Source organism: Ostrea edulis, chromosome 2 (genome assembly GCF_947568905.1).
Source record: "Ostrea edulis chromosome 2, xbOstEdul1.1, whole genome shotgun sequence".
Taxonomy (NCBI): Eukaryota; Metazoa; Mollusca; class Bivalvia; order Ostreida; family Ostreidae; genus Ostrea; species Ostrea edulis.
In genome coordinates, this window is record NC_079165.1 from 106,895,140 (window position 1) to 106,916,728 (window position 21,589).

General features: G+C 37.4%; 1 protein-coding gene across 2 annotated transcripts in view; it reads right to left on the reverse strand.

Moving 5' to 3' along the window:
* The window catches only part of LOC125682614 (collagen alpha-1(I) chain-like), a 69,664-nt gene that overhangs the window by 20,695 nt on the left and 27,380 nt on the right, over positions 1-21,589 (reverse strand). The window contains exons 5-27 of one of the 2 annotated variants that reach the window (XM_048923291.2): positions 21,130-21,247; positions 20,272-20,423; positions 18,490-18,729; positions 17,404-17,638; positions 15,937-16,022; positions 15,468-15,530; positions 15,008-15,217; positions 14,447-14,644; positions 14,041-14,157; positions 10,783-10,941; positions 9,400-9,534; positions 8,261-8,344; positions 7,118-7,225; positions 6,543-6,683; positions 6,259-6,301; positions 5,753-5,796; positions 5,461-5,565; positions 4,925-5,056; positions 4,795-4,809; positions 3,551-3,586; positions 3,056-3,115; positions 1,295-1,363; positions 127-318 (exon numbers count right to left, since the gene is read on the reverse strand). In XM_048923291.2, coding sequence (XP_048779248.2) covers positions 127-318; positions 1,295-1,363; positions 3,056-3,115; positions 3,551-3,586; positions 4,795-4,809; positions 4,925-5,056; positions 5,461-5,565; positions 5,753-5,796; positions 6,259-6,301; positions 6,543-6,683; positions 7,118-7,225; positions 8,261-8,344; positions 9,400-9,534; positions 10,783-10,941; positions 14,041-14,157; positions 14,447-14,644; positions 15,008-15,217; positions 15,468-15,530; positions 15,937-16,022; positions 17,404-17,638; positions 18,490-18,729; positions 20,272-20,423; positions 21,130-21,247 — 2,742 coding nt within the window. The remainder of the gene's footprint in view (positions 1-126; positions 319-1,294; positions 1,364-3,055; positions 3,116-3,550; positions 3,587-4,794; positions 4,810-4,924; positions 5,057-5,460; positions 5,566-5,752; positions 5,797-6,258; positions 6,302-6,542; positions 6,684-7,117; positions 7,226-8,260; positions 8,345-9,399; positions 9,535-10,782; positions 10,942-14,040; positions 14,158-14,446; positions 14,645-15,007; positions 15,218-15,467; positions 15,531-15,936; positions 16,023-17,403; positions 17,639-18,489; positions 18,730-20,271; positions 20,424-21,129; positions 21,248-21,589) is intronic. The other variant, XM_048923292.2, reaches the window with a different exon arrangement.

Consider the following 21,589-nt stretch of genomic DNA (forward strand, 5'->3'; position numbering starts at 1 on the left):
TATTATTATTCAATCATTCTCTGAATACATATATTCCTTTTAATGAAATCTAAATACTTTTTATTCATAAATATAACATTGTTAAAGCATGTTTTGGAGATTGGTGAACTGCTAATGATAACTTACATTTTTGTTGACAATAGGAATATTTTTGTCTGACACAATGGAGTACAGATTTTGCGTCTTTGAGGCTAAGAATGCCCTGAAGGTTCTTCCATACATTCCGGAGTAGTAAGCCTCTTTATAACAGGCGTAGTCAGCTCCTGTCAATCCACGGAGTTTCCCAGTCTTTGGGGTGCTCAAGGCATACATGTATAACTGTAAAATAACAAGTCATACATACACATTGGCTGACAGCAAGTATAACTATAACTATGGTTAACTGTAGTCACTTTATAATCTGTAATTCAGTATATCCTTGTTCACAATAACTATGATTAACTGTAGTCACTTTATAATCTGTAATTCCTTATATTCTTGTTCACAATAACTATGGTTAACTGTAGTCACTTTATAATCTGTAATTCGTTATATTCTTGTTCACTATAACTAGGATTAACTGTAGTCACTTTATAATCTGTAATTCGTTATATTCTTGTTCACTATAACTAGGATTAACTGTAGTCACTTTATAATCTGTAATTCGTTATATTCTTGTTCACTATAACTAGGATTAACTGTAGTCACTTTATAATCTGTAATTCGTTATATTCTTGTTCACAATAACTAGGATTAACTGTAGTCACTTTATAATCTGTAATTCGTTATATTCTTGTTCACTATAACTAGGATTAACTGTCGTCACTTTATAATCTGTAATTCGTTATATTCTTGTTCACAATAACTAGGATTAACTGTAGTCACTTTATAATCTGTAATTCATTATATTCTTGTTCACTATAACTAGGATTAACTGTCGTCACTTTATAATCTGTAATTCGTTATATTCTTGTTCACTATAACTAGGATTAACTGTCGTCACTTTATAATCTGTAATTCGTTATATTCTTGTTCACAATAACTAGGATTAACTGTAGTCACTTTATAATCTGTAATTCATTATATTCTTGTTCACTATAACTAGGATTAACTGTCGTCACTTTATAATCTGTAATTCATTATATTCTTGTTCACAATAACTAGGATTAACTGTCGTCACTTTATAATCTGTAATTCGTTATATTCTTGTTCACAATAACTAGGATTAACTGTAGTCACTTTTATAATCTGTAATTCATTATATTCTTGTTCACTACAACTATGCTTAACTGTAGTCACTGGCTATTTAACTTACCCTAGGCTGGTCTGCCTGCATAACACTATCAGGCCCAGGAAGTGGAATGGGCTTGGGGGTGGTTGCTGGCTGTTAAACATATTGAAAATCAAATATAAGTATATAGAAATACAAGATAATAAATCTTCAAAATTTTATATCATTCATCATTTCATAATATGCCTTTTGGGATCAAATCACATTTTCTTTGAACTTAGCAGAAAATCTTTATTGAAAGTTGATGACATCATTCTACACAAAACCAAGAAAACACGACAATCAAATCAAATAAAATTTAGTTGAATATGGATTCCAGACAAAAAAATTGATGATTTTCATCATAGTAGAAGATTACACGACTAATCATATTACAATTTATAATTCAGGTATCCCAACAAAAATGAAAATACATAGCTTGCAAGAAGGAGATAAGCGCACATGTGTATACAAAGTAATTTTTTATTACATAACTTATAAAATAGCATGCATAGTTAAGCGATCACACAGTTTGGCAGTTTACTAAACATTTCTGCAAAAAAATATAGCAAGAAAGCTGACTGAGTGCCTTTGAAGAAATAAAAATATGAATCATTACTCTCAACAAACTGCAAAGCAAACAACAGTTGTCAGAAGACAAAATAGCTCGCCAGGAAGCATGGCTCTACTTAACCTATCGTTCAAAAGGTTAAAGTGTTTGAAAAAAAAGTGGAAGTCCAAGGTTACTAGGTCAGAAGTTTTGATACCATACCAAAGGCCTGGTCAAGAGGCATCTAATTATGAAATATCAAATCCCTATCCCCTTGGTTCAAACGATATAGTCAAGGTTAATGTTTTTGAAAAGTAGGTCAAAGTCAAAGGTCAACAGTTCTGGTAACAAAAGAAAACAAAGATCTCTTCATGAGGCATCAATATATATATAATATGAAAGCCCTCTCCCTATTGGTTCAAAAGGTTAAAGTTTTTAAAAAGTAGGTTAAAGTCCAAGGTCACAAGGTCAAAGGTTTTGGTACTACAACAAAGGTCTCTTCATGAGGCATCTATATGTGAAATATCAAAACCCTATTACCCTTGGTTCAAAAGATATTGCCCAGGTAAATATTTTTTTAAATAGTAGGTCACAGTTCAATGTCAAGGACACTAGGTCAGAGGTCTTGGTACCAAAACAAAGGTCTCTTTATGAGACATCTATTTGTGAAATATCAAAACCTTACCCCCCTTGGTTCAAAAGATATAGCCCAGGTTAAAGTTTTTTCTTTTAAATGTGACACCAACACCGGGGTCATGACAATAGCTCTCCAGACAATCGTCCTGGCGAGCTAAAAGTTGGCAAAGGCTACCCAAATTCAAACTAGTGAAACATACACTGTACGTGCTGTCTGCAATGACCTTGACAATGGATGTGACCTTGAACTCCAAAGAGTGTTGCACTCCACTGTGCTAAATCTTTCCATGTTTTTTCTTCCCGCAAAAATTTGAGATAAGAAATTTCATCTGACTGCATGTGCATTTCCAAAACGACATATAAATAGGTGAAGAGATACTGAACAAAGTGATCCATTTGTGTATGCCATGCAGGCAATGCTAAAATTTCTTCTGAAATCTTGCTAGCATTACAGTAATCCGGGTCAGTAAACTATGACGTGAATGAATAACATGTTATTTTGTATTGTTAGTACAACATTTGTGATGTATACAAAAACTACAGGCATTGATAAGTAAGATGGAAGAGATGTGCAGAACTTGTTTTAGTATGTAGGTACTAGTTTGGTCAATTTTACAAACCGAGGTACTAGCGGTACTAGCAGTACTAGTGGTACTAGCAACAGTAGTACTATCCGTAAGCTAGAAGGAAGAAGATGGATGGTCATTTTAAAGTTTCGGAAAACAACACCTGTACTGTCTGGACAGGTATTAGAATTCTTTATTAAGTAAGAGGTTGCCATTAACACATTAGTTGTTTTCTCACAAAAATGTGCAAATTTAATTTGAATTCAATAGATATTAATCAAATCTGTTGAGACAATTTACCACAATCCATATGTTTTCTGCACTATAGTTTGTAAGTGTACACATGTTCAAGTACTAAAACTGATAAATTTGATCCAAAGTTAATCAACCATGGGATGCAAAAAATGATACTGATTTTAACTCTCCGATGCTCCTGTTAATTTCGATTAGACTTTTATACTGAGCAGTGGCTTCACATTAGCAGGCGTTAGCGTTGACCATTTGAGCGTTGCCATGGCAAGCTGTGTCCTATTGTCGGAGAAAACTTACTTTTTCTGATGGAAGTCTGATGATATTGGAACTCAGCTGAAACGGAAAATAGAACGTTGTTAGAATGAGGACGTGTCAAACAAACATTAATAAAATACCCCCTGTATCAGAGACTAAGTACAGCAAGGACGTGTCAAACAAACATTAATAAAATACCCCCTGTATCAGAGACTAAGTACAGCAAGGACGTGTCATACAAACACTAATAAAATACCCCCTGTATCAGAGACTCAGTACAGCAAGGACGTGTCAAACAAACATTAATAAAATACCCCCTGTATCAGAGACTAAGTACAGCAAGGAAGTGTCATACAAACACTAATAAAATACCCCCTGTATCAGAGACTCAGTACAGCAAGGACGTGTCAAACAAACATGTTTCGAAACATGTCCTCATGTCAAACATCCAACACAACTGTTACTATCACGAAACTCCAAAAACAATTTCACGGCGAGAATAACAGTCATTAGAAAACTTTACAATATTAGGTTATATGGCTGAAAGTTCACACTTTCTATTCCACTACTAGTCCACAAATCAGTACACACTATCAAGAGAGTAGAGAGCTACAGTCAAAGCTGGAAAAGCAGACATTGAAACCATCACAGAATTTTCTGTAGAAATTTTACATGTAAAATGAAAAGCGGACATTAAAACCATCACATAATTTTCTGTAGAAATTTTATATGTAAAATGAAAAGCGGACATTGAAACCATCACATAATTTTCTGTAGAAACCTTATATGTAAAATGAAAAGCAGCTCATTTTCCACATCTTCTGGCCTGTGCACTTTTCTCATAATCAATGTCATGCATTGATGTATGTGTATGTATGAACTGCGATGAGCATATATGATACAAAGCCCAACGTGACATATATATAAACATGTGCAGTATACATATACATGTATGACTTGTCACAGAATCGCCAGTGCTGTGTTCAGATTTGGCTAGCAACTCTTCATGAGGCAATTACTGAAGCATTATTTCTGTTTTAGTATGCAGTAGATCTCTCTTCTGTTTGGAGTTGGTTAACGCAGCTCAAAGAGAGCATTTACTTAAATTCATATTTAAACAATGGAGTAGTCTTTTCCTGAATTATATCAACCATCTACTGTAGTAAAACAATGGAAGAAAAATATATATTATGCCTCATCCCTAAAGCACTTAAGCTGTGCCTGTTCCTCTTGTTAAATAATTAATGCTTTAGCGCTTACGTGTGTAACATACAGTGAAAACTCACCCGAATTGTTCGTCCCTGTTCATAGTAATCATGAAATGAATGACACGTTCACAAAACAAAAGCCAAATAAAATAAACCACACTTCTACTTTTTATCAAATGTACGAAACATTAGTCTGTTGAACATTTACCGTAATTTGTTTGAATCCCTCTGTCACTCGAACATAAACTTCTTCTTCTTTGAGAGTAAAGGTCATTGTGCCAATCGGAAGAGACTTGGCTGCATACAACATGTTGCTGAAATCTTTAAAGGTAACAAGCCCCTGAAAAAAAAGTCAGAAAAACAATGTATGGAGAATGAAGGCATGGTCTTTTCGACTCTCTCAAAAGGAATATCAGATGCCATCTGACATATGTGGTACTTTCCTTTTGATTGTGTAAAACTTCGTACAACAGAATAGTGAGAAGAGCATACAAAAACCTTCGACACTCGAGGACTTAAATCAGACACTACAGTGCGAGATGAATTGTTAAAATCGAGGTCTTAAAACAGACACTGCAGTGTGAGATGAATTGTTAAAATCGAGGACTTAAAACAGACACTGCAGTGCGAGATGAATTGTTAAAATCGAGGACTTAAAACAAGACACTGCAGTGCAAAATGAATTGTTAAAACAGACACTGCAATGCGCAATGAATTGATAACAGTCGAGAACTGATGACTTACTCCATTTCCATTGCCCCCTCCACTGTGTCCCTGGGGTCCGGGGGGACCAGGTGGTCCCTGGATATACGAGGGTTCACCCTTCTTTCCATCATCACCCTTCTGGCCCTGAAAGATTAAACTCGTCTTTAGAATAACTCATATCTCAAACAAACAGGAAAAGGACTTAACCCAATTAATTTGTGTGAATAAAATGCTTGAGTACAAAATTTATTGTTATAGGAAAACAATTTACACAACTAAATTTTAACATTTGTATATCATAGATCGACAAGGATACACAAGATTGACCTACTGGGTAACCCCTGGAACCACGTTCTCCTTTTGAACCATCACGTCCTGTAAGAAACAAAAGATTTTACTTATATATATAATGGGATTTATTTTACTTAGTATAACAGATAGTTCAATATAGGTGACTTCTGAATCAATGTAAGTGGACTGTACACATACTATAAATGTAAATGTAAATCTTCTGAAGATGTAATGAAAGCGCTAAAGCTTTACCTAGGATTTCTGTGTTTTCTTTTCATATTTTTTTAATATATATATATATATATTAATCAACCATAAATAAACATCTGCATTAATACCCAATTATCAAAAAACTTGATTGACCACCAATCATAAGTTCAGTTTGAAAGCTTCATTTGCGAGTTAAAAATAAATTCCCCTGTTTCATATAGTACACGTCGTTAAAGTTTTAAATAAATTCAGTTTTGACATAGTACACATGTTGCGAAAGTTTTAAATAAATCCCTGTTTTGAAAAAGTACAAGTGTCGTGTGGACTTTCAGATACCTGTTCCCGGGATTCCTGGCAAACCTCTGTCTCCACGTTCTCCCTAAAATAACATAGGCTTTCAAGTATTAAGACCAAAAGCATCCCTACAATATCTCCTGATTAAGGTAAATTATAATATTATTTTGGGCTTCTTTTTTTTTTTTATCAGTATTCAACTGATCTGAAAAATTTGCAAAAAACAGAAAACATAGGAAGAATTGAAATACAGGCATAAATTACACTAATCAAAATATCTGAAGCATAGAAAAAGGGGGACGTCACACAGATCAAGATATTTATACCTTGGCTCCACGAATGATTTCTCCACTTGGACCGAGTCCTTGGCCCGGGGGACCGGGAAGACCTGGGGGGCCCTGAAATCCCTTAAATCCACGCAGTCCAAATCCACGGTCACCCTTCCTTCCTCGGAAACCTCTACGACCCTAAAACAACACTCTTCCCCATCAAAATATGTCTAAACACCATAAGCACAATTTTTATATTTAACAAAATAAAAAGTTGCACTGAACCATGTAGCACAATATACAGAGTATCAACTTAAAATTTTGCTAATTACTGTTATTAAGATTCATTTCTCTCAGTCTATTAAGATTCTTCATTTGTATCATTTCAAGTACTCTAAGAATTATTTCCTTACACCACCATTTACAGAATGTGTACAGTCCACTTACATTGATTCAGAAGTCACCTATATTGAATTATGTTATACTAAGTAAAATAAATCCCGTTAACATTATTTAAATGGGTCAACATCAGCTATACTGAACTTCTGGATATAATGAACAATTTGGGTTGGTCCCCTGAATTTTAGTATATCTGGAGTAGACTGTATTTGAAATATTGTACAAGAACTGACCGGTATCCCTGGCATTCCGATGTCCCCTTTGCGACCTGGTAGGCCCCGTGGTCCAATTTTACCTATCTTTCCGGGCAGTCCAGGGGCTCCTGGTTCTCCTTTTGTTCCCTAAAATAAACATGATAGCTCACTTTACCTTCTCACTTACACCAGATTTTTGTTTGCAGTATTATATAACCCTATCATTCCATGATTAATGTCTCTGCCATTGATACCTATCTCTGTAATTTGAAATTCTATATGTGCAATTTCTAACCTAAAACAAATACATCAATATCCACTCACCAACACAGGCAGTCAATGTCAAAATCCACTCACCAACACAGGCAGTCAATGTCAAAATCCACTCACCACCACAGGTAGTCAATGTCAAAATCCACTCACCAACACAGGCAGTCAATGTCAAAATCCACTCACCAACACAGGCAGTCAATGTCAAAATCCACTCCCCACCACAGGCAGTCAATGTCAAAATCCACTCACCAACACAGGCAGTCAATGTCAAAATCCATTCACCAACACAGGCAGTCAATGTCAAAATCCACTCACCAACACAGGCAGTCAATGTCAAAATCCATTCACCAACACAGGCAGTCAATGTCAAAATCCACTCCCCAACACAGGCAGTCAATGTCAAAATCCACTCCCCACCACAGATAGTCAATGTCAAAATCCACTCCCCACCACAGGCAGTCAATGTCAAAATCCACTCCCCACCACAGGTAGTCAATGTCAAAATCCACTCACCAACACAGGTAGTCAATGTCAAAATCCACTCCCCACCACAGATAGTCAATGTCAAAATCCACTCCCCACCACAGATAGTCAATGTCAAAATCCACTCCCCACCACAGGCAGTCAATGTCAAAATCCACTCACCAACACAGGTAGTCAATGTCAAAATCCACTCCCCACCACAGGCAGTCAATGTCAAAATCCACTCCCCACCACAGGTAGTCAATGTCAAAATCCACTCCCCACCACAGGTAGTCAATGTCAAAATCCACTCCCCACCACAGGTAGTCAATGTCAAAATCCACTCCCCACCACAGGTAGTCAATGTCAAAATCCACTCACCAACACAGGCAGGTAATGTCAATATCCACTCACCACCACCGGCGGTCAATACTAACATGCACTTACCGTCACAGCCCCTCCAGATCCTCCTGTTCCGGGTAGACCGGGCGGTCCAACGGGCCCTGTATCACCCTTATCCCCTTTCTCACCCTACAAACAAAAACAACCAATAAACCACACAAATAAATCCTCTCTAATTATTGCACACCTCTGGTATCTTAGAATTTATCCAAGTATGGGAACACTATACACTTCCTGTGATGAGATCTATGCCACAAAAAATGAACAATAGGTGTGGGTAAATGTGGACTGAGATCAACTCAGCAGAAAACAAATGTACTTTGGTTTGATAATCCAGAATCTAAGATGATCAAGGCCATAGACTAATTAATCCCATATATATATGTGCAAAACAAAAAGAGAATTTTTACGACCATTGATTTTTTGGGGCCAAAATGCCACTAATATTTGGCTGTTTTCCCTCACAAAAAATAACTATTTTTCCCCCAATTACACATAATATGAATTTTTTATATACATTTTTTCCAATTTCAAATGTAAGGAAATTATATCCTAAAATTTTAAATAAAAAGTTGCTAAATATTGCTGACAAAGATTAAATATGTTGTTTATACTTTACTTTTATTCTGCATGCAAAAGGTTTTGTGATAAATGTGTAAAACAATGGAGGTATCCATATAAGCAGAAATGTAACGTATTGTATACTAATTAGTATATAGTTCCCAGACACAAGCCTTATTGACATTTTCAGTTTGATCGCCATTATCAAATAATGGGTCAGGTTAATAACAGGAAATTGTCAACACTAAGGTTTTACTAAAATCAGACAAAACATGAGCAGGAGAGACATTATCAATATAAGGCAGTTTACTAAATTACAAGTCCAAATGCTGGTAAATTATCTATTTCATGAAATTAGACAATAAATAATAGTTATAAAAGATGCGACTTCCCATTCATATCTAAAGGTAAATAAATGATTTATTTTATGATTTTAAATCACAACTGAAATTAACCTCAAACAAAAACATTTGTTGTTTCTTATGTTTAATCATGTTATGCATTTTTAATCATTCTAATTTACAATAAATGAATTTTCTCAACTTGAGGAAAATGTCTCTATTTTTTCCCAATTTAAAAGGAGGGGTGATAGTTTAGAAAACAATCACTGTCGGATATCTTACACTAGGTCCCTCAGCTCCAGTATCCCCCACCGTGCCTTTCTCTCCCCTGTCTCCTGTATCACCTTTCTTCCCATCCACACCTGGCAGTCCCGGGGTACCTGGTTTTCCCTCTAAGCCTGGTTCTCCTCTTTCTCCCTGCAAGATATAAAAAACAAATTCCATCATTTACATTTCACATCTTACAAGTTTTGGGACAATTTCTTCCCACCAAATATTCTGCTGGGAAATGAAGTGGATGAAATAAGAATGGGTCATAGAAACTAACTGTATATCAATGTATCTGATGAAGTTAAGACTGAAAATTTCCTTGCAGCGAGTGCATTTTAGGAATGACAACCAACACCTGCTTAATTCATGAGAACATACCTCAATTTCCCCACAAGATAATATATTCTTTAATTGATAACAGGAAAATAAATTTTGACCACTCCGATTTATTATCTAAATTGATAACACTTAAAAGTACTTTTTAATCTACTATCTTGGTACTTATATATATATTGCAGTGAGAGGACCATTTAATCCCTTTGCTATTGGATAGCACATTAATGAGTCTATTATATTGTCCTGTGTAGATAATGAGTCTAGTGGTTAGTCCTGACAGTGTGCAATTAATGAGTCTATTTTATTGTTCTGCGTAGATAACAGATCTATCACACAAAATTTAAAGGGAGCATAGCCCTTCATTTGAGCAAACTTGAATCCCCGTCACCTAAGGATGATTTCTTCCTAGTTTGATTGAAATTGACCCAGTGGTTCTGGAGAACAAGGTTTTCCTATACATCAGCATGTCAAACTTCGACCCCCTTATTTGGTCCCACCCTTGGGGGCCATGATCTGAACAAATTTGAATCTACTCTAAATCAGAAAGCTTTCACTTACATGTAAATCCCTAATCATATGGCCTGGTGGTTCTTGAGAAGATTTTTAAAGATTCTCCTTATATATTTGCATGTAAAATATTATTCCCTATTGTGGCTCCACCCTACCCCCAGGGGCCATGATTTTTAAAAAGTTGAATCTCCACTTTGTCAGGAAGCTTTCATGTAAATTTCAGCTTTTCTGGCCCAGTGGTTCTTGAGAAGATTTTTAAATGATCCCACCCTAATTTTGCATTTTTATGATTATCTCCCCTTTGAATTGAACAAATTTGAATTCCTTTCATGCAAGTATGCTTTGTGCCAAGTTTGGCTGAAATTGGCCCAGTGGTTCTGGAGAAGAAGATGAAAATGAAAAGATTACAACAACGACGCAACGACAGACAATGAAGTTTTGATCAGAAAAGCTCACTTGAGCCTTTGGCTCAGGTGAGCTAAAAACACTGAATTTAGGTTAATTTCCTGTATCCATAGTAACCACTTTTGATTCTATTGACGGACTTACCTTTTCACCAGGTGACCCCTCCAGAACTTCCCCTACACCTGACCCTGGGTCCACTACACTGATGGATGGCCCCGGGGGCCCTGGTGGGCCTGGAAGTCCCTGTTTGCCATCTTTTCCGTCTTTACCTGGTGTTCCAACAGTGGCATCTCCTTTTTCACCCTGCAGAAAGAGGATTTTATTACACTCCAAAACCAACAGAGAATAAACAACTCAAATATTAACGAATTTTCAGACAAAATACCCAGCGATTTTTTTCTACCCACTGGTACCCATTCAATTGGGAAAAGTAATGTCAAAATCGAACAAATTGGGAATTTTCTACCAATATATCGGCAAATGATATCAACTAAAAAAAAAAGAACAAAACAAGAAGTAGTCATCTCTTTTTACAAACTTTTTTACGGTAATACAGGGCGAAGCCCTCTCATGGCCCTTTGGGCCATGAGAGCGGAGCTCTCCCTATAGGTAGCACGTATAAACATGTTTAAAAGGAAAATAATGAAAAATTAAACCATACCTATGGAACTTGAAAATTTTGGTACTAATGGCGTCGATTCGAATATTAGTGCGTGGACATGTATTTCTCCATTTTGAATCTCGTCTACCCTAGTTCACGTCATTCTGAGATGTTACATAAAATTTGTAAAAGCATGTAAATCTTATTTTCTTAATCATATATAATCACTCCACGATTAATGCCATGTTTGTTGTTGTGGTTCAAACGTTATGTTTGTAAATTTGCTAAATAATGACGCTGAATATGACGTCACAATGTACTGTTTACATCGATTGCATTATATTTCCCGCGTTCAATATATAGGCGGATTAAATATCCAAAATTAGGATGCTTTGATACAGCTCCGTCTTCGTGCTAACTTCGGGTTGTTTTTGTTCTGTTTTGGATATAGATACTAATGCCAAAATTTGTTTGCTTCGCCCTCAAACACGGTCACGCCGTAAAACATATTATTTGCTGTTGTGAAATAAGGAATCGTCATAGGGTCGTTTAAGAATCGTCGTAGCTCTACAAAACACGCGCACTGCCATGATCTGTACTTTCGATTTAATACCGGAAGTGAACATTTTAGTTAACTTATACAACGTTTCAGATTAAGTAAATTACGATGTCAGCGGTCTATTTTTAGGCAAGTAAATTGGGAATCTTTAGTCTCAAAACTGGGAAAAATCAAAGGTTTTTGGCATTGGGAATGGTACCGTTTATCAGTACCAGTTATATAAGGAAAAAAATCGCTAATACCATATATTGTATATGATATTAATTTAATTTTACTTGTAACACACAATTTGATTGGATGAGTACACTGAAAATTTTTGTTTATATTGTATATACTAGCTTGGTATGAAGACCCCCCCCCCCCCCCCCTTCACAACCCAAGATGGTACTACTTCTTTTTCTATATCAAACTTTAATCTTTGATGATGAATCCTTTAGTAAAGTCATTCATTTTAAACAAGAGGCGTATGGGCCATACCACTCACCCAAGCTATCAAAACTACTGGATGTCATCAATTCTACAAAATTCTTCAGGAGTGAAAAATTCTTAATCAAATGGAATCTTTGGACCCGCCCACTGGTTCCAAAAGAGTCCTTTAAGTCTTATAACAAATCTGCACCTCCATGGCCTCTCATTTAAGACTTAAATTCCCGCAGCCCCATATTGAACCAGGGGAAACCATTAGCACAAATTTAATCTACTCTACGTGAGGATAATTTCTCAAAAATTTAACATAATATAAGCTTCTTTTTCTTGAAAAAAAAAAACCGCAAGTTTTTAAAAATGATCCTTCATATGAAAAACTTTGAACCCCATATTGTGACCTACAGCCGACCTCACCCAGGGGTCTTCAGTTGATCTACGCTATAAGCTAACCTCACCCTGGGGGTCATCAGTTGATCTACACAATAAGAAACATGCAAGTTGTCTCTTCTGGACTGGTGTTCTTATAAAGACTTTCAAAAGACCCTATTTCCATCACTTCCTGACAATCACACCCTAAGAGGGGACATGAATATACATGAATCATCTTTATGCAGGACTGCATGCCAAATGTGGATGATGCTCATCTGGTGGTTCTCGAGATCATGCCAGTCAGAGAAACAAAGACACAAAATAAACAATCATCTGAAGGGCGAGTCTGGGGCTATGGTGAGCTGAAAATTATAAGGTTACCGGGACGGAGTATATTCATAAAAAGTTGATAAATCATCTGTTCCATTTACTATACAACACAATGGTGAACCTCCATAAATACTCACTGATAGAGATAATCAATCATATATTGTACTAACCACAAAAATTTTCCAAAAAAGTAACAGGTCTCAAGATTAGATTTTTAAAGGGACTGTTGCAGAAGTATAATTTACACGATTGTGTTTAAGAAATTGCATAAGAATTGATCATATGAAAGGCGAAGATAACGATCAGTGATCAATTTCATAACTCCTTCAAGCAATACAAAATAGAGAGTTCTGCAAACACGGACCCCTGGACACGCCAGAGGTAGGATCGGGTGCCTAGGAGGAGTAAGCATCCCTGTCGACTGGTCACACGCTGTTAACTGTACACATATTTACTATTGCACAGTATCTATGATGAAATACACGTGTGTCTATTTTTACATGATGAAAACAACAATTCACAATGCATAACAAGGTTATATAACACACATTTTATAAAATATAATGACAAGTTGTTACATTGACTACATTTAGAGTACACATCCAATTTTCTGCATAGGGCTGAAAATTTTAAATCATGTTCCTCTTCTTTAACTTGACTCTTCTTTTTCTTTTTTACCTTTAACCCTTGTGTGAATAGTGTTACTCTAACCTTTAACCCTTGTGAATAGTGTTACTCTAACCTTTAACCCTTGTGAATAGTGTTACTCTAACCTTTAACCCTTGTGAATAGTGTTACTCTAACCTTTAATCCCTGTGAATAGTGTTACTCTAACCTTTAACCCCTGTGAATAGTGTTACTCTTACCTTTAACCCTTGTGAATAGTGTTACTCTAACCTTTAACCCTTGTGAATAGTGTTACTCTAACCTTTAACCCCTGTGAATAGTGTTACTCTAACCTTTAACCCCTGTGAATAGTGTTACTCTAACCTTTAATAACCCCTGTGAATAGTGTTACTCTAACCTTTAACCCCTGTGAATAGTGTTACTCTAACCTTTAACCCCTGTGAATAGTGTTACTCTAACCTTTAACCCCTGTGAATAGTGTTACTCTTACCTTTGCCCCCTTCAGTCCTGTCAGACCTGGTTCCCCTGACACACCCGGAAGACCAGGGGATCCCATTGCACCTGTCTCACCCTGGGGACCCTGCGGCCCTTGTCGTCCAGTCTCACCCTGATGAATAAAGGTGTATTAAGCTCAACACCTAAATCTATGTACAAATATACCTTTTATTTATGTGTCTATATCCTGAAAAATGGCCGAATCTCATCTTTTTTGCAAGAATAGAATTAGATTTTGTAAAATCTGAAGTTCTGAGAAATGAAGCTTTAATACACATTAAATGGCAAAAAGTTTCTGAATATCCAAGTTTTTTAAAATAGTAAAACTGTCTCGGAGTCGCACACTAAACCGTCTCGGAGTCAGACACTGAAATGTCTCGGAGTCAGACACTGATCCTTACCGTTGGTCCTGCTTCTCCCCTTTTGCCTGCAGGCCCCTCCTTTCCGGCTATGCCTTGTAATCCCCTCTCTCCCTTTTCACCTCGAACTCCTGGGGACCCCGGTAAACCTCGGGGCCCCTCTGTGCCATTAATTCCGTCTCGTCCTGGGGTGCCAATACAGGTACAGTCTCCTCCACCACACCCATCTCCAGAAAACTCCTACAAAGGATTACCCAGAATGCAATATCTTAAATACTTTTAAATTATCCGAAAACTCCTACAAAGGATTACCCACAATGCAATATGTTAAATACTTAATTACCAGAAAACTCCTACAAAGGATTACCAACAATGCAAAATTTTATATACTCTTTACAGACAACAATTACCAAAATGGTTTTATTGAATACATCATTTACTTTTATGATTCAGATACTTTATTAAATTGCCATGGAAGTCTTACAAAATGATACAACTAATTAAAAATTTTGAATTCAATTCATCTAAATGATTTTTTGTTGCTAAAATGATTAGATTAATCCAGTGCATAGAAGCATTTAATAGAGTGATAACAAGACTTACCAAATCATCACCCAGACCAGTGATATCTCCACGGCTGGGAGAGCCGGAACACGTTCCTGGAGGGCCGGGGGCCCCAGTCTGACCGGGTAATCCAGGGGTCCCTGGGGCACCTGGCAGTCCACGGGGCCCAATGTCGCCTTGTGGACCGGCCGGTCCCTCTGGTCCCAGTTGTCCATCTCGTCCATCTGAGCCTGGTGCTCCATCCTCACCCTGTAAACAAATAATGACTTAACCCTATCAGCCCATGTCCACCTGCATCACTTCCTCCGTGTGATATAATACACCCATATTGTGATACTATAAACTAACTTTGACAAATTGTAATCTTGTTTTTGTGAAGAAAATTATCATCAAGATTTCCTATACATTTTTTACAATATGTAAAACTTTGGACCTCAGTTGACTTCTTAATTTAATTCTGCCGGACATAATGATGAGTTGTAAAAACGCTTTGTGTTACCCTGAGTCCTAGTGGTCCCATGGGGCCTTCTTTACCAGGTAAGCCTGCTGGTCCTGGCACTCCCTGAAATGAAAATCACTTCATCACAGTCACCCAAATTTTTCAGTTATCATACTCTATATTTTTGTCAGCACTAGGATTAGGTGTTAACTCCCAGATTACTTAATCCTTCATGGTAATACATAAATTGTGTGTAGTAAAGACAAAGAAACAAAATACTGGAAGCAGAAATTCATAACAAATATCACAATAAAAAGCAGGTAACTTCCACGTAACTAAGTAACATAATTCAAAATTAAACGAGAATTCAGGTGAGATATTACCTGTTCCCTAGGACTGAGAGCACATGAAAATTGAAAGGTGAATATAAATAACACATTCTTATGAACTGATTGTACGACAGAATGGGATCTTGATGATAGTTAAGTATAACTTGCAGGCTGTGTTATATCCGTATGGATCTACTTACAGGAAGTCCAGGATTTCCTGTTAGTCCCCGCGGTCCGGCTGGTCCAATCAGATCGTTAATGTCGCCATCAAATGTACCTGGCTCTCCTGAAAAGTTAAATAAAAAAATCATGAAATTCTTTGACCACTAATTTTAATAATGCCCTCCTCTGTCTTCTATTCAGTATGCATACTATGGCTTGTCTGGGTATCCCTGGTTCCCTAATCTCACAGTACTCAGATCTTTTCGTTTTCTGAATAAAATATAAATAAAGTGTACCCCAAGGATTTGTGATATGAGGCTGTAGGGGAACCACCCGGTGGGTCTTGGGGGTCGGGACAGATTTGGTGTCCCTATTTCTACTCTGTGAGGAGAGGAAGGAACCAAGCACCCACTGGTTGGAGTAGAGATACTTGATGCCATGCAGACAAGAGGTCCACGATAACCATAATCTGGAACTAAATGTACATGATGTGGAAGACTGTGGTGTCTGATGCAGATATATGTTTGCATACTCAAAGTCACAAGCTTTGAATCTGTCTTCTGCAATTACATTGAGGTTAAATTACTGTAACATTCCTGAAGTTCTCTATCAACAGACCAGGTTTGATAGAGCTGAGCCTTACAGAGTGCAAGATATGACCAAGATACGATTTGATTATGTATAGCCATAACATTCCATAATGAGTCATCTACTTTTGGGTCACACCATACATCCCCCCCCCCCCCCAAAGATGCATCAATTGCCTCACAGTCTTAAGATATAATGCAGACATAATTTGAATTGAGTATAGCCATAAAATTCCAAGTGAGGCCAAAGTGACCTACTTTTGGGTTGCGGTACCCCCCCCCCCCCCCCCCCCCCCCCCCAATGCATCACCTGACCAAGTTTAATAGTACTAGGCCACACAGTAATGCAAGATATGATCTAGACATGATTTGATTCTCTATAGCCATAAAATTCCACAAGAAGACTAATGAGACTTATTTTTGATTCTCTATAGCCATAAAATTTCACAAGAAGACTAATGGGACTTATTTTTGATTCTCTATAGCCATAAAATTCCACAAGAAGACTAATGGGACTTATTTTTGATTCTCTATAGCCATGAAATTCCACAAGACTAATGGGACTTATTTTTGATTCTCTTTAGCCATAAAATTCCACAAGAAGACTAATGTGACTTATTTTTGGGACACGGCGCACCTTTCTCCCACGATGCATCAGCTGACCAAGTTTGATAGTTCTAGGCATCACAGAGTGAAAGATATAACCCAGACAGACAGAAAAACAGACAGGAAAGTTCCTACTATAATACAGCCTGTCAAAACATAGGCCTAAACAAACCAAGAGTAGCATGCCAAATTTCATCAATGTATTTCTCCTTAAAAATGTCAGATCTTGTAGTAATTTAATGATGGATATGGATACCATAATGTTTTTATCTATGTTTACACAGTATGTTTATGTATTCAATATCCCCTCACCTTTAGGACCCTGAGGTCCTATGTCTCCTCTCTCTCCCTTCTCTCCTGGCAGTCCTGGGGTACCCGGTAGTCCTGGCTCACTATCACCGTCACCAGACCCCTCCACTGTCACTGTAGGTCCCGGGAGACCAGGCAGTCCTCTCTCGCCTTGGTCTCCCTTCTGACCTGTTGCCCCTGGGACGCCATCTTTACCAGCAGGTCCTTGAGGTCCAACTACTGATTCACCGGCTTCACCCTGAAATTATTTCACTTTGAAATAACTTGCTACTAACACAAATCAAAACATCTGAAAATAAAAGGAAATGTGCATAATGGACGTTCAACCAAAAATTCTAACATGCTCTGGCTGGGATTTCTTGAAAATATCTCAAACTTAAGTTTTAGTTTTCTTTTATTTGAGCAGCCAAAATTTGAGTAAAATCTCACACACAAGTCCAAGTTTCCACTTAAGTTTCTTTTGAGAGATCCAGACCACATACTAAAAGCATTACTTTAGAAGATTCAATGAAAATGTTACCATACTTTGTGAAAATTTTAAAAATCACAACACCAAAATATCAAAAGTTTCTCCTCACGATTATCCATACAATATGACTAAAATCTCATGATTATCCATACAATATGACTCAAGTCACATGATCATCAATACAATATGACTCAAGTCACATGATCATTCATACGACTCAAGTCACATGATCATCCATACAATATGACTCAAGTCACATGATCATCCATACAATATGACTAAAATCTCATGATTATCCATACAATATGACTCAAGTCACATGATCATCAATACAATATGACTCAAGTCACATAATCATCCATACAATATGACTCAAGTCACATGATAATCCATACAATATGACTGAAGTCACATGATCATCCATACAATATGACTAAAATCTCATGATTATCCATACAATATGACTCAAGTCACATGATCATCAATACAATATGACTGAAGTCTCATGATCATCCATACAATATGACTGAAGTCTCATGATTATCTATACAATATGACTGAAGTCACATGATCATCCACACAATATGACTGAAGTCACATGATCATCCATACAATATGACCTTGAGTCCTGGAGGTCCTGTTGGTCCGATAAGGCCATCACTGCCAGGGATTCCTGGGAGCCCGGTGTCTCCTCGAGGTCCCTGCTCACCCCTCTCTCCTTGATCTCCTTTCTCGCCTCGTTCACCATCACTTGCCCCTGGAATTCTGGTCTGAATGAAATCTTCGATGTCCTTCATGTTGATGACTGCTGGTGCCCCAGGTTCTCCCTTGGGACCCTGTACACCGATGCCTGGTACTCCCTAAGAAAAAGTAAATCCGATTCATTTAATCAATTAGTCAATCAAGTTCCTTAAATCTCAAGACTTAGGATTCTTTGTAGTGGCCAGCAGTAAGCCATCTCTTTCTCAAAATTATCATTTATATCAACATGGAAACTATGACTAGCCTAATCTTCACTTAGAACAATGTGGAGATATCAAACCGTTAAGTAATAAAAGTGATCAGAAATCGTGATAAAAAAATAGAAAATTTGACAGAACTATCAAATAACTTTACAATCATCTTTTTTTTCAAATTGAAAAAATAACTCTTCCTAGCCCTAACCATGGGATCCATGCCAGCACGTCCACTTCACATTAAGCAATTACTGTTACCTGGATTCTTCTATCAGAATAATCCCAGTTTTTAATGTTAACTCACCAGTCAGCTTTATGTTGACTCACCAGTCAGCTTTATGTTGACTCACCAGTCAGCTTTATGTTAACTCACCAGTCAGCTTTATGTTGACTCACCAGTCAGCTTTATGTTGAGTCACCAGTCAGCTTTACGTTAACTCACCGGTCAGCTTTATGTTAACTCACCGGTCAGATTTGTGTAAACTCACCGGTCAGTTTTATGTTAACTCACCAGTCAGCTTTATGTTAACTCACCGGTCAGCTTTATGTTGACTCACCAGTCAGCTTTATGTTAACTCACCAGTCAGCTTTGTTGACTCACCAGTCAGTTTTATGTTGACTCACCAGTCAGCTTTATGTTGAGTCACCAGTCAGCTTTATGTTGACTCACCAGTCAGCTTTACGTTAACTCACCGGTAAGCTTTGTGTAAACTCACCAGTCAGCTTTGTGTTAACTCACCAGTCAGCTTTGTTAACTCACCGGTCAGCTTTGTGTTAACTCACCGGCCAGCTTTATGTTAACTCACCGGTCAGTTTTATGTTAACTCACCGGTCAGCTTTATGTTAACTCACCAGTCAGCTTTATATTAACTCACCGGTCAGGTTTGTGTTAACTCACTGGTCTGCTTTGTTTTAACTCACCAGTCAGCTTTATATTAACTCACTGGTCAGCTTCGTATTAACTCATCGGTCAGTTTTATGCTAACTCACCAGTCAGCTTTACATTAACTCACCGGTCAGCTTTCTTTTAACTCACCAGTCAACTTTGTATTAACTCACCCGTCAGTTTTATGTTAACTCACTGGTCAGCTTTGTGTTAACTCAATGGTCAGCTTTGTGTTAACTCACCAGTCAGCTTTGTGTTAACTCACCGGTCAGCTTTGTTAACTCACCGGTCAGTTTTATGTTAACTCACCGTTCAGCTTTGTGTAAACTCACCAGTCAGTTTTGTGATAACTCCCGGTCAGATTTGTGTAAACTCACCGGTCAACTTTATGTGAACTCACCGGTCAGCTTTATGTTAACTCACCGGTCAGCTTTATGTTAACTCACCAGTCAGTTTTGTGTTAACTCCCGGTCAGATTTGTGTAAACTCACCGGTCAGCTTTATGTGAACTCACCGGTCAGCTTTGTGTAAACTCACCGGTCAGCTTTACGTTAACTCACCGGTCGGCCTTGGTCCCCATGGTCTCCCTTTCGGCCTGGAATCCCGCCCTGGCCTGGAAGTCCCACTTCACCTGGGGCTCCATCAGCGCCATCTTTCCCAGGACTCCCTGTATCACCTTTAACACCTGGTTCTCCTGGTTCCCCCTTCTCACCTTAGAAACAAATCAGAAGCCTTACATTACCTATCTCCACCACAAAGAATATTCTACACAAAAAATAAATTTCATCTTCTTGCAGTTTATTGAAATTCTTGTCTCACCTTAGAAACAAATCACAATCTTTACATTATGCATCAATTGTGCATCTTCCACAACAAAAAATATTCTACACAAAAGATAAATCTTGTTTTTGTTTTCTATGTTTATTGAAATTCTTGTTCTTAGAAGATTTAATCCTGGATCAATGTGCTTGCTCTGGGCCAGTAACTCTGAATTTGGTGGCTGAAGACTAGTCATGATAGTCATTCAACATTGAACTAATCTGTCATTGATTACATCTAGTAATCATATGCAGAAATAATCCAATAGTTTCTATTTGTAGAAACAATATTTCTCCTTCATGCCTAGCATTAATAGTATAGATATAAAATATCTATGTGTTAAATAATTTATTAAATGTTACTGCCCCCCCCCCCCCTTTCCTACAGTTTGCAGCAGACAGGATATGGTGACTTGAATCAGAGCTGTAACTGACACAATCTTAGTGGGCTGTGCATTAAATTCAGCAGTTATTGGTTTTGAAGAGCATGGTGACCCCAAAGCAATTCTTTACAACAGTTAATCTGATAAATCAAGCCATCAACACCGAGTTATAGAATTTTCATGTTTGCTTTATGGCAGGTAAACTAAGTTTACTTACCTTTTTCTCCAGTACCTGTGACCTTCGAGGAATTTCCAGGTAACCCCTGATCTCCCTTGTCGCCCTTAAAACCCTGCACTCCACGTTCACCCTTCTCCCCCTTGTTAAAAATTGGAGGCTAAAACAGAAAACAACATTACTACAAACACCGACTTTGCTAATTGCAAGTTTCTAATGCCTTGACAAGTTCCAATACCTTGGCAAAATCGCATTCTTTGATATAAAAAAAATTGGATGAACTAAGTTTCCAAGACTACGACATTTTTCCAAGACTACGACATTAAGAATATAACTGTGACAGAATCGGAAGAATTTCCACATCAGTCACTGGTTCTATGTAATTAACTAATCTTTGATTACAATCTGACTCATGACATTTTGCTTATATTAATCTCAAACACGAGATGCATTAACAGAGAAAAGACGTCTGGAATTCTGTCCCCATCACTACGTTGGTGTC